The 13981-nt window shown below is 36.1% G+C and overlaps 1 protein-coding gene across 7 annotated transcripts in view; it reads right to left on the bottom strand.

The window, feature by feature from the left end:
* Nucleotides 1-13981, bottom strand: part of LOC135210146 (glucose transporter type 1-like) — a 372059-nt gene that overhangs the window by 88816 nt on the left and 269262 nt on the right. For all 7 annotated transcript variants that reach the window (XM_064242967.1, XM_064242965.1, XM_064242966.1 and 4 more), the window contains one exon: nucleotides 6291-6311. In XM_064242967.1, the coding sequence (XP_064099037.1) occupies nucleotides 6291-6311 (21 nt within the window). The remainder of the gene's footprint in view (nucleotides 1-6290; nucleotides 6312-13981) is intronic.

Raw genomic sequence — 13981 nt, 5'->3', positions numbered from 1 at the left:
ACGATTAAGACAGAATATTTGAGAAGTGATGGATAAAATCATGGCTATTTGTGTCACTGGCAAAACCACATCCGCAATATATATATATATATATATCTATATATATATATATATATATATATATAGTATATATATATATATATATATATATATATATATTACATATTACTGACACACACAACCAAAGAAATTCAAGTTCAACTCGTGGATGTGGTCAGGCTGATCAGTTCACACACTTAAAAGCCCGCTGCATATCTGTTGTGATGTCTGTAATCGTCTTTCATGTTCATATAAAATATGTGTTTGTGTTTGTGTGTGCAAACATTCATTAGACTTTATTTCGACAACAAGTATCTGTAAAACTGCCCTAGTGATATAGTGAGAATACTTTTAATTTAACGTGCTGAGGACTGCGTATACTGAAAGAGAGTACTAGAGAGAGTCGACAAATACAAGGAAATGACGGAATAAACGCCCCAGTGTTTGAGGAGTTACGTTAAAGGCGAGGTTTGCTGCTGGTTTTTCTTTTCTTCATATATGCTCAATTTTTAAAGTTATAGACTCCATTTTTAAAGTAAAAAAAAAACAAAGTATATGGCACTGCAAACCGCCTAGTGAGAGTGAATTAAATATAGCGCAGAAGTCGATGTATATCTGTTGTAAAAAAACCGAATGGGGAGAAAAAGTGTCCCATAAATATTCACCTTTTTAAGAAAGTGAGACGCAGTATTTAGTCAGGTTTTTGACGCTCCTTTTCCAGCAACTTGAAGGACCTCCAGTGCCCTTCAAGTCTCCTCCTCCTCCTCCTCCTCTCCTCACCTCCACCTCTCCTCCTCCTCTCCTTCTTCTCTCTACTCTCTTCTTCTTCTTCTTTTCTTTCTTCTTCTCTGAACGAACGAACGAACCAACGAACACTTTCTTCTCCTTCCAGTACGAGAAGCCCTTTTCAACCTAACCTCTTCCTACAACCTCTCGTCCCGCCACCTCTCACCCCACCCCCCCAACTAGGTTTCTTTAACAATACTGGGATAGTGGGAGCTGAAGGGCCCTTATCATCAATAGATAGAACAATAAAAGGCTACTCCATTTGAACAGCCGATAAGGTATGACGAGCACACGCGAATGGAAACTCGACTTCCAAACATTCTGCTCCAGCAAAACATTTGAATTGAATCATTCCCTGGCTATTCAATGACAGGTACATTGCATTCAGCACTGTAGCATGATTCTACATAATACGCATATGGCTGACAGCGACCAACGAGGATAAATCTTCAGCTTGTCAAATAACCAGTCAATCAATCATCTTGAGAACGAGGAGAATCTGCATTTTTTTTCTTTTGTCAAATGTAGATGATTATTAGATGTAAATGATCTTATTAAATGTCTTAGACTCTAGGCTAGGACATTAACACACACGCACACACATATAGTATATATGTACGAATATACTATAATATAGTCATATAGATAAATCTCTCGAGGAATGATCTTTTTCTGAATACTTAAATCTAAGCATCTCTTAAGAACTCGACACCTTTTCATTTATTCACCATTGCCATGTTTCATTAAAAAATAAAAAAAAACGTGGACGGAAGGGTAGAGCATTTGCAATATTTCTTTGATGTGGAGCAAAGTGCCGTTTGTTTTTGGCATTATCATATAACTACTCTTCTTTTGGTCTATCCTTATGGTGAAGGAGTATTTAGAGTCTGTTTATTCTTTAACGACTTCAGCATGGAAACAGACACTCTCTTACAGTAACTAAACTGTAAAATATCTGCTCATTGTGAATGATTTCAGTAGTCTAAGAGTGTTTTTGTTTTTGTTGAAAGCCTTCGGTTTTGAGTCTATAAAGAAGACTTTCGCCAAATTGGGTCATTCAGTGTATTCAGTTGCCAAAGCAACATTTTCTTACCCTTCAAAGCACTTTAGCAGTTATACATTCCAATAAATTTCTCACTTTTTCAATGCCTCGAACAAGCACATTCGACGCGAACTCTTTTCTCTGATGCTTTCTTCATTTCAACTACACAGTCCTGAAGATCACAGGAATTGACTGTTTCACACACCTACACAATCTTCATTAAAAAGTGATCCCTTCCTAGATCAATAATCTTTGCCACATCGAATACAATCGCTCTTGTTTCTCATAGTTTGCAACGCCTTTCCTTTCAGTGGGCAACACTAAAAAACAAAACATTCAACTTTCTTTTCCATAAACAGTTCTATCACATTCTTGTCATGTGTCAGAATCACGCCTGTGAGAAGATTTCAGATTCAGTGCCTCGGTCTTTCTCGGAGTATTTATATCAATAGTACAGAGCTATGTACAGACCATTATAATCTATCAGCCGGACACTTCAAAAAAAAGAAGCACTAAAGGGACAAAGATTAATTTTATTTTGCGATATGTATAAATCATGATCCCCCCCCCAAAAAAAAAAAAAAAACCGACGGACTCCCTATGGTAGCTAAAACTTATGGGTCAGGTAGAGCCAAATGAGCCAGCAATACTGAAATGTCAAATTCAGCTTCATTCCATATATCGGCTTTCATTTAACACACTGAATAATCTCTGTACCCAGAAGCCCATACTATTTCGCAAGGTCGTAAAATACAATGGTGGCCCTGAGGAAGTTTGGTGAAGTTGGGAACGTTCCACTGGAAATTAGTGAAAGCCAAAATGCATTCTCACGAATCAATTTGCTCTTCTTTGAAACCTTTGCTTTCTTGATAACACTATTTTTATGACAGCACGACACACATTATACACATTTTTACATTTTTGTCTGCACGCACACACACACACACACACACACAAAGGTGTCAATTATTCGTTACCGACACAAAAATGTTCAGGCAATTGTCAAAATAGAATATTCGGATTCCATGTAAGTGGTGATGAATGTAGAACAGCCAGAAGTGACAACTGGCAAAACTGACTGGTTGCAAATCATCAAGGATAAAGAGAGTGTAAGTCATGCATGTAAATGGCGTCAATTGTTCATCACAGACACAGCCACGTCTCTATAAATCACAGACACAATCAAGGACGTAACTGTCATCGTTTCCCTGTTTCACAGACGCAAAAAGGCCAAGGCTAAACTATGGCGCGCGTTATTCATGACCGAAAAAACGAAAGGTTATAAAATGATGTAACACGGCAACCACTTCTTTTCAATTCTCTGAAATGAAACATTTGGTAAAGGTATAAAAAGAATAAAATAAAACCACAAAGACTACATTTTCATCTCACCCAAAGTAAATTAAATAATACACTTCTCAACGCTTCTTGCAAGATACTGAAGACTGCAATGGTCAGGTTGTCCCAAGATATTTTGTCTGTCGGTAATTTTTTAGCTAAGAAGCGTCTACTCGAGCTCAGATGCAACGTGCACGACTTGCAGAAAGCAGGATGCATGCAAATGGAATGCAAATGCGATGACAGAAAAAAGAAAGAGGTCTAATGAAAAAAAAAATAGTTGTCATAGTAATGGATACTTCTTTGCTAGTAATTACACTAGCATGCATGCGCATATATATATATATATATATAATATATATATATATATATATATATATAGATATATATATATATATATATATATATATACATATAAGTACACACGATGGGGGACGTGGTATTAAGAGTGAAAGTGATTTAGTATTAAAACTGAAATCACTTCATTAATTAAGCTTTGGGAGAAAATTATGAGTTTCAATACTTAGCTCTTACTCAAAAATAATCCCAACTATCCTATGTACAATAGATACTACCCATAGTCATGACTATTATTTTCATTATTATTGTTATTGTGGCTGTTTGTATGTCCTTGTTTATATCTGCAGATAAAAATGTATCTTATAATCCTAATTCTTGACGAAAAATTATGTAATGTTATTTAAATTAATTGTAATTTTAGACTTTATACAAAAATTTGGTATGATTTTCCATATTCAGTCAGAATTAATTCAAACATATAATTTCAACTCTTTGTTCAGATTTACTTCTGAAAATGAAGGGCACTGATTTTTTATTCTGGAAATGAAGTGCTTCACTATGCACCCGATCACGCATAAAAGATTTACACGAAGGAATAAATACTTGAAACTGGAAGCTGATGAACCAACATTGGGCGCGTTTGTATAAAAAAAAAAACGTAGACAAACGTGCGTTTTGAAAAACGTGAAAGTTGCATCCCAGTCTGAACAGTGCCAAGAACTCTGCAGAACCGCTTCTAATGCGAAGGCCATTATTGGGAAATCATCACCACACAATTTTACGTAGATAGATATCCAAGACGAGAATAAATAAATTCCACGGAGACGCGAATGACTAATTTGATCAATAAAAATAATTCCGTTGATTTGGCAATTTACATTCCTGGACGAATCATGAAAAGCCTTTCATTTACGTTTCAATAGCAACATTTGGCCTATCTGGCAAGTATTAACATCTACCGTAATTGTTTTCAGAACTTCTAGATAGTGACCCCAAGGGTTGTAATCCGGTATGTATCCACCTCTGATGCGTGTTTAGTACAAGTCCGTTGGGGATGACTGTGAAAACATACACAAAAGGCTGTAAATATCATAAAGATAATGACCGCCAAGAAATATGAGTCAGGTACCGACCCCCGAAAATCCTTGGGGGTCACTATTTAGGAAAGATCCTGTTTTTTATCAAACACTTCTTTCATGGCAAAATGTATTTGTAAAGTTTCATCCGGTAAAAAGGCCGCTATGAACACAGAGGAAATGCTCAGTTTCCAGTTGCACTTCTTCCTAAGGAATTAACAGATAACGTATAGAACATTAATCAGCATAAAAAAAACCATAAGGCAAAACTGAGGCACAGGGATGATGATCAGCCGTGAAAAAGGATGAATGAAGTGAAGATTACCGACTTGTTTTTCCCCTGGGGACGCCACCATCTTTTAGTGAAAACGGATAATACTGTTAATAATATATATATATATATATAATATATATATATGTATATATATAATATCATACATACATACATACTTACTTAAGTGTGTGTACAGATATATTATATACATCATACATACATACATACATATATATATATATATATATATATATATAGATATATATTATATATATATATAAACACGTATATATATATCATATACATAGGTCTGTCAATGTGCGTGTTCAAAAGTGATGTAATAACAAATGTCCCATTCCTAAGGACTGACTATACCTTGGGAACAACCTACACCTAAAGAAATTCCTCCTTCATAGGTGGTCCTTCCATCACCGGGATTCAAACCTACATCTATTTCGTTTGGACCACAAAAGGCATAATTCCAACCCTGGTCAGAGTAGGAGTCCTTACGTATAACACCCTTTCGGCCTAGGTTATTTCCAAGGGATAGCGAATTTCATATCATTATGTTAATTTCAGCTTAAAACAGTGCACTTGTAAAATAGTGTGTGTGTGTGTGTGTGTGTGTTTTGTGTCTGTGTAAAATGCCTTAATTTTCTATCAAATTTCAATTTATATATGGTTTCTATCACATTATCTATCTGTGTCTCTGTATGTATGTAAGCATGTGTGTATGTGAGGACATAATAATACTATATATGTATGTATTAGATATATGTATGTATAGTAGGAATTATAATATATATATATATATATGTATATATAATATATATATATTAGATATATATATATATATATATTATATAATAAGCTATTATATAACAGTAAGCCTTTGTATGTGACGGACTTATATATATATATATATATATAACCTACATATATAATATATAGAATATATAAATATATGTGTGTGTGTGTTCGTGTAAAATGCACGCGTTATTATATAAATATTTACATACAAGAATATATAAAAGTGGAAGAAAATTAAGATGAAAAATACTATATAACTGATGAAAAAATCAGCAAATGCTAAAAGGAAATCTGTAAAACTTGGGAGTAAAAAAAAATTAATAATGCAGATAAAATCAAATTCAGGCAGAGGAAAGCTAAACACTGCGGGCGAGATACCACGAGGAAGGTCAATTGGGAAAGGAGCGAACAAGCGCGCGCACACACACACACATAAAAAAAACCCTTTGTGTGTACACGCTCATTTAAGAAAAGAAGCAGTGGGTTGCAAGCATTACGAGAAATACCTGAGGTGAAAGCAGGCCTACATAGAGAGAGAGAGAGAGAGGAGGGCAACAAACACTATATGCACATTCTCGAGAGAAACATATCAGTCAAAGAATGACTTGGCAATTCAGATACCTACCGTGGGAGAGAAAGAGGAGGCCTAAAGAAAGGCACAAGGAAGAGAGAAACAAATTAAAAATACACATAAAACGACTCGATAATAACACAATGGAGGGTGACCGATTTCGTGGCTTCCTCCACAAACAAAGTTAGGTAAGGCGCGTGAGGTGTGAGGTGGTGAGCCGAGAATGGAAAGGGTGAAGGGCGGGAGGGAGGAAGGGAGGGGCAAAGTTTCAGCAGTCAACACAAGTCAAGACTTTGTTCGTTCTGCCAATCACCCGTTCTTGGGACGATCGGCCTCAAATGAGAGTCCAGTGAGCTCTCTGGATCATTCTACAGTTGTCCCACCCACAAGCAAATTATTGAAATTTTATGATACCCAAAGCCATACAAATGACAAACCCTTACGAGACGCGCTCGTATCAAATCTATTCGTTTGAAAGGTCCGGCAGCATCTGGGCTTTCAACCTTTCAAGAACAAGTGATTGGAGTATCAGTCAACACTAACTGCCTTCAACAAACTGACTGGTGCTGAGTGTCACAGAAACTGAAAGAACACTGACAGGTTTAAAGAAGAAGAAGCGAAGTGCAACATACAGAAGTGAAAGACAGTCACATTGAAGAGAAACGGGTAACAAAGATGTGATGGCAAAGGAAAAAAAAAAGAAGTCAATTTTCATTATTATGATCTTCCATCTTGGGATCACAAGGAGTTAACAAAATAGGGTCACATGGAAAAGGGTAAAAAGAAAATGACAGTTTTACCTCTGCAAATATGAAACGAACAAAGGTAATATAATACTGTACTGCATACATGGTCAAAATAATTTGAACTACATAGCATTCATAAAACCATATAATATATAAGGGTCATCTTTTATTACAAAAAAGAAATATTCGTATGATGCAGCTTCATCGGCCAACTGTAAAAAAGTCAACATTTATTCTTGGCTACAACAATTCACTTGACTTGACTAGACTATGAATATCAACTACAGAATCGAATCATGGAAACAGTTGCTTGAGCTAGTTCCTTGCATTTTATTAATCATAAATATATCTATTCTGGCAGAAAAAGATTACAGGTATGCCTGTAGTATTGACAAATGTTCATTAACATAAATGGCAATCAATAAGCATTTCAAAAAACAATGCTAACAGAAATATATACACATATCAGAAGTCATTAAAAATGTGGCCTAAAATGTGTAATGTTTAGGCCCAAATGAAAAATAAAAAATCAATAATAAACTTTAAATCAAGATCATAACAGATTACGGCTTTAGAATAGAATCCAGTAACTCATGTTGAACGAACAAGTATACGAGGAATTTTGCAATTCATATTTTCCCATCTGAGAAAACTTTCCTGTAAAATATATATAAAAAAATGGTCAAAACCAAAATCAGCTTATGAAGTCGTGGCAGGCAGGGTTCCAGTGACTTTTCTTAACAGTGCTGACAAATCTATTTTGTTGAATAAAATTTTCTAAGATTGCTTTGATGGAGGATAATAGCATATAATCAAAGTGTCAGAGTAGGCTTAATTTTCCTCTTTTAAAAATAGCTTACGTTTAACTTCTGATAACTAGGGAACGGTAAATCCTGATTTTCATATCCGTTACAGCTGGGTGATAAAATATTTGGACCAAAGAACAGAGAATAAAAACATTTCCTCAAAGCTGATATATAAAACTAGTTGGTCTCATTCCCCCCCAAAATATCGATAATTTATCAACAATACTGCAAAACATTTTTAAGTCTCATTCTGCAACACCACATAAGAAAGAAAGGATGGTATAAATAACTCGGGAGATCGCATGACAAGAGTCCAGATTCAAGTTGGGTAAGAGATAATAGCTATGAAAGGCACAATTAATAACGATAACAAAAAATAAATGAATAAATAAATAAATAAATAAATTGGTATTCAAGAGAGATGATAGCATAAAGTTTGCTTCGTCGATGGCTAAAACGTCACAAAATATGATTTGATACTTAAACGTATTAGCAAACACAATGAGATAAACTTCCCCTTCTATTTGGTATAATTATTTGTCTGAGGTTTTTCTCAGATGATGATGACCTTAGACCAATATTCTTAACTATATATCTTTAAGAGAGAGAGAGAGAGAGAGAGAGAGAGAGAGAGAGAGAGAGAGAGAGAGAGGAGGAAGAGAGAAAGAGAGGAGGGAGAGAGAGAGGAGACGTGACGAGAGAGAGAGAGAGAGAGAGAGAGAGAGAGACGACGACGACGACTTCCTTTGCTGGTGAGAACGTTCACGTACACTTCTTGATTCTGTATATATGTTTTTTGTACACTTTTCCGTCGTGATTTCGTTTGCTTGGTTTATGTATTATGTTGTCAATAGCATATAAAAGCTATTTACTATTTTTCAAAATGCAGAACGAGAACTGCCGGTAGCAACCTTTCTCAACAGCAGATTGTATCAACAAAATAATCATATCAATGTTTAAATGGTTGTGGCCCAAGGATAACTTCTTGCTTTGTTATTCCTTTACAAGCACGTTGAAATTTCGTAGACGCTTGCAAGAGATGCACAACTTATTGCAGTTCCTCGTTGGACGAGTGGTTTATGTGCTCGCCTACCTAATCGGTAGTCGCGAGTTCAACTCGCCGTTCTGCCAACGTTGAATCAAAGGAATTTATTTCTGACGGTTAGAAATTCCTTTCTCGATATAATGTGGTTCGGATCCCACAATGAGCTTGCAGGTCCCGTAACTATACTCTGTTTTTTTTCCATCTGTCCATCCGCCTGTGGTGTTTTTGTATGGTAACACTACGTCCCAGGCTTTAGATAGTTACGCAATGTGTAAGTTTTAGGTAAATAAAAGGATATCTGGGTGTACATTTGCAACTGAAAAGTGTTTTAATAATTTACTGTATGCGAATTACACCGTTAATATTCAAAATAGGATATTATTATAATCGTTGAATGTAAGCTGAATGTAACTATCTAAAGGCCGAGAAGCAGTGTTACCATACAAAAACACCACAGGCGGATGGACAGATGGAAAAAAAACAGAGTATAGGTAACCAATTGGTTCCTAGTCGCGTAAAAATATCTCATCCTTTGGGCCAGCCCTAGGAGAGCTGTTCATCAGCTCAGTGGTCTGGTTAAACTAAGATATACTCTTACAACTTATTGTCAAAGGGCAAAATTTTATAAGGCACTGACCCGTCCTTGATGCATGCAAGGAATGTGTCGATGATGCAACAATGTCATCCATTGCAAGATGAATTATATTTACGACACGCTTATCCATAACTCAATTGTAGAAGATAGCACCAGGCAAACTTGTCTCTTCCTCGTTGACGACCATCTATTATTTATTTATGATTTCTTCTGCAAAGAGCATGGAGTTCTCTGACGTGGCAGACTTTACATAAGAGTCAACCCGTATCAGCCGAGACCAGAGATTCATCTGAAAATGGAAAGGTTCTTGCGAAAACTGGTGCTTGTAGAAGGCAGGGCTGTCGTTGACTGGGCATTCGAACTGCTTCATTACCACAGAGCACTTAAGGACACAATTTCAAATTGTCTGCCATCAGAAGAAATGCAGTTTATGTAGCAGGTCGTCAAGTGAAGTGCCGTCGCCGTCAGAAAAGGTCCAGGAGTAGACTTGACAGAGAAAAGTGAGCAGTGTTGCTACGGAAGACATTACCAACCAGTTGCTAAACAAGACTTACTTGTAACTGGATTCTCGTGAACTGACATATTGCATACCTCTCAACTTATTTCAACGCCACGGATCGACACCGCTAAATAAATCTATTGATATTTCATAAGACGATATGCTAATCATCATGAAAAGATTTCTCAAACTACTTGTAATAAATGACCAAAGACATCTAAACTGATTCGTTTTGTTTCTTAGAACTAAAAAATGTAATTGACTGATTGAGAATACAAGAGCAATAGCTTCGATTTAAGCAACCTGCTTCCTAACACAGGGAATTAACTAGTAGTATAGACTCCATTCATAAAACTTTGGGATAGCAAAGTCGATCTTGATACAATTATCACATGGAAAAGTCGCTTAAGAGCCTGAAAAGGGCAACAAGGTAAAAAATAAAATAAAGACATAAATAAATATAAATAACTAAATAATGGATCACTCTGGCAGATATTTTAGGTTGAAAGTCTGGAAACCAAGAATTCAGTCAGAACGGAGCGTCAGCCATCGTGGGAAACAGCCCCGTCGGTGGGGCCTCTGTGAGTTGATTATTATTATTTACATGCCATCGAATCGAGAGACAGATAAAGGAGGAGGGAAGGAAGGAAGGAACGAAGGAAGGAAGGGGAAAATCAAATATATCAAAGATAATGAAGAAGAAAAATCACAAAAAAAGAAAAAAAACGCAATTTGAAAAAAGCCACAACATCTACGTTCTACAAATGAAACGATAGGAAAGACTACAGCAAGGTAATGAAATATAAAGGAGCAGGAATAAAAGTTATGTAGCGAGAATAAATAGATGAAGAATTGCGAGTTTGGGGGAGGAAAATTTCAAAAAGAGACAGAGCAGGAAGGGATGATAAAAGACAGAATCACAAGAGATAAGAGGAGATCCTCTTGGGATCTCCAAATACATTGACCTTTGTCTCTCCATAACACCTGCGGCATTTTTTATGACTTCCACACTTCCACACGCTCTCTCTCTCTCTCTCTCTCTCTCTCTCTCTCTCTCTCTCTCTCTCTCTCTCTCTCTCTCCATCAATAAATAGCTTCGCTCTTCCTCATTTAAAAATGAATCAATGAAGCTCTCTTCTGCATCTATTCCTTTCTCTCCTCTACAAGTCGGAATCAATATAAAGCTCGCTCTCTCCATTCATTCAGGCTGTGGAGTATAATGAAGAACAAAAAATCTCCACAAATCCCATTAAGTAACCAACGAGAGAGAGAGAGAGAATACATTCTTTCACGACGGGAGTTACATCTGCAAGTGTCTATCTTGTCTCAAAGGCGCGACATATCTAATCTTGAATCTCATATGTCATTTATTGCAATGAATAATTAAGCACACTAAAACTCACTCATATCTAACAGCCAAACGTTCCCCTTATACACACACACACACACACACACACACACACACACACACACACACACACACACACACACACACACACACATGCTAAATACCCACAAGCATAAAGAGAAAATATCTCTCCAACTACTGAAACAGAGACCAGAAATGAAGTCTGTTGGCACTTTAAACTTATTCAAAACTTATTCTGAAGGATTAATATTCAAGGAAATGCGCAACATATTACCCTATTAGCCATTTTCCTCTCTGAAATGGCAGAAATTTCAACGCTGTCATCGAATCTCGTGTCAAAGGATGACAGTTGTTATTGGAGAACTCATTTTAATTAAAGAAAAAAAACACATTTCCTCTTATATACGTGAGAAAATAAAACAATAACCCCCAATAAAATGAAAATGCAGAATTATATTAAAACAATACCCGTTAAGAGTCGAGGAAATAGAATTACGTATGAAAGTTATTCTTACGGAAAAACTGATTAAGAACTTTTACTTTTATTAATAACACTAATGTACTTTATATATTTGCGCAAATGTGCACAGCAAATAAAAGATAAAATATACTTCGGAAAAATGGAAATGTCATATCCACATGTTTCTTTTTCAGATTCATTGATATTAACTTATATCCCTTAATATACATACATACATGCATAAACACACACACACACACACACACACACACACACACACACACACATATATATATATATATATATATATATATATATATATATATATATATATATTAAATTTTTTTCAGCAATTAGCTGCTCCCTCTCATTGGGTAAAACAAGACAAGGGTCACTGCAGCATTCCATTCACTCTTTAACTGATCAAACAAAATTGAAGCTATTTGCAGAAAACTTCCATTACGTTAAATACTTAGTAACTAAACAGAAGGCTCCCAAACTATAATGAACTCCCCTGCAGTCACTTAACTCTGTTGTGACTGTGCACGAAGGTTCTCCCGTTCCACTAGCTCTTCTACGCCACCTCTCCTGTATCATCCAAGGCTTCTTCTCCTTCCCCACACTTACAAACGACACCCTGCTTTCTCCACGCTGTTATCCTCCAATCCCCTCCCATGACAAGGCCCTCATATAACATTCTGATCCATCCGTTCACTTAGTTTAACCATTTTACAGTTCGTATCTCAGATTTTCCCACATTTGATGAATTCTATGGAAACTGCTCATCTCAGTAGCTTATTTCATTGAAGCAAACGAGGAAAATTCTCAGAAATTCCTCCGTTCATGTCAACTTTGTTCAATAGACACTTTTTTTCCTTCCACGTACCACGTACTCTGTGAGCACCCTCTGCTACCTTCAGTGTTTCACGAAATCAGGAACTGACACTGTCACTCATCCAACAATCACCAGTTACATTCACTCCCAAATATCCTTACCAATCAACAGCTCCCATTCTTCCATAATCCTTATATTACATTTTCAAAAATGGAGGTAACATCATTATGTCAATCCTGAGCAATCTTCATAAAATAGTATGTTCTAATAAAAAAAAATGAGAGAATGAAATTTATTTTTCATCCCTATACTTTATTTACTACAATAATCATCCTTCAAAGGAATTTGAAGTAAGATTTTCTTTTAGTAAATGCAAAGCAGTTCTCAAATATTTCTGAAAAAGTCCCTTATGTATAATAACAAAAATCAGTTAGTAAATAAAAACAACAGTATATATTACTGAATGTTTTTCATTGCCACAAATGACAAAAATCCACTAAGCTCTCTACGCATTTAAACCACCTACTCAACAAATAATCCATACACTCTGTCATACCTTCTCGTCCATATTCCTAAGAAAAAAAAAAGAAGAGGCGAGTTACTCGTGGCTATTGTTCCTACAGTGAAACAAGAACTAAGGCTAATAACTTCTGAACAATTAGGTTCGTTTCTCGTAAAAAGGCAGCTGTTACCTGACAGCAGGACAGACACGGTAGCACGCACCTCCGGCCTGACAGACACGTTCGCATGTTCACAAAAGCATACATAACCGTACTGTATTGAACACCTACAATAACGCCCGCAGAGGAGCGTTTTCAGTAAGCTAATAATCATGCATGCACGCAACACGATGTACGGTGTACCAAGGACATGCGAAAATGCACACAAATAAGCTGAACTGGAAACACACAGAGTACAGTATGACTTAGAGACTTAATGCGTACATAACACTGGCTCACACATACGCACAATGTGTCCCTATAACAAGTAGTTTCCTATATAGTATAAAATTATCCTTATATCCCATATACAGTATAAAATGCACACACATAAATGTATAAATAAAAAAATAAATTAATAAGTGCCTATATATCCTGATGTCGTAAGACGGAATTAAATAATTGAGACGGAATGATTAAAAATTCCTTTCATTCTATCGAAATGGACTAAAATTACCAGCCTAATTTGTTTTACCTGAAAAACATTCATGTGGGCCCTTCTTATTCATTACGCATTACAATGCTCGTTCCTAGAACATGTTCTTACTTCCTTGTTTGCCCTCTCCAATTGTCACATTCCTTCACTTCACTTAATTTTGTTCTCGGAAAAAACAATTCTCTCTCTCTCTCTCTCTCTCTCTCTCTCTCTCTCTCTCTCTCTCTCTCTCTCT

Source organism: Macrobrachium nipponense, chromosome 39 (genome assembly GCF_015104395.2).
Source record: "Macrobrachium nipponense isolate FS-2020 chromosome 39, ASM1510439v2, whole genome shotgun sequence".
In the NCBI taxonomy this organism is placed as follows: domain Eukaryota; kingdom Metazoa; phylum Arthropoda; class Malacostraca; order Decapoda; family Palaemonidae; genus Macrobrachium; species Macrobrachium nipponense.
This window is presented reverse-complemented; position numbering and strand designations above follow the sequence as displayed.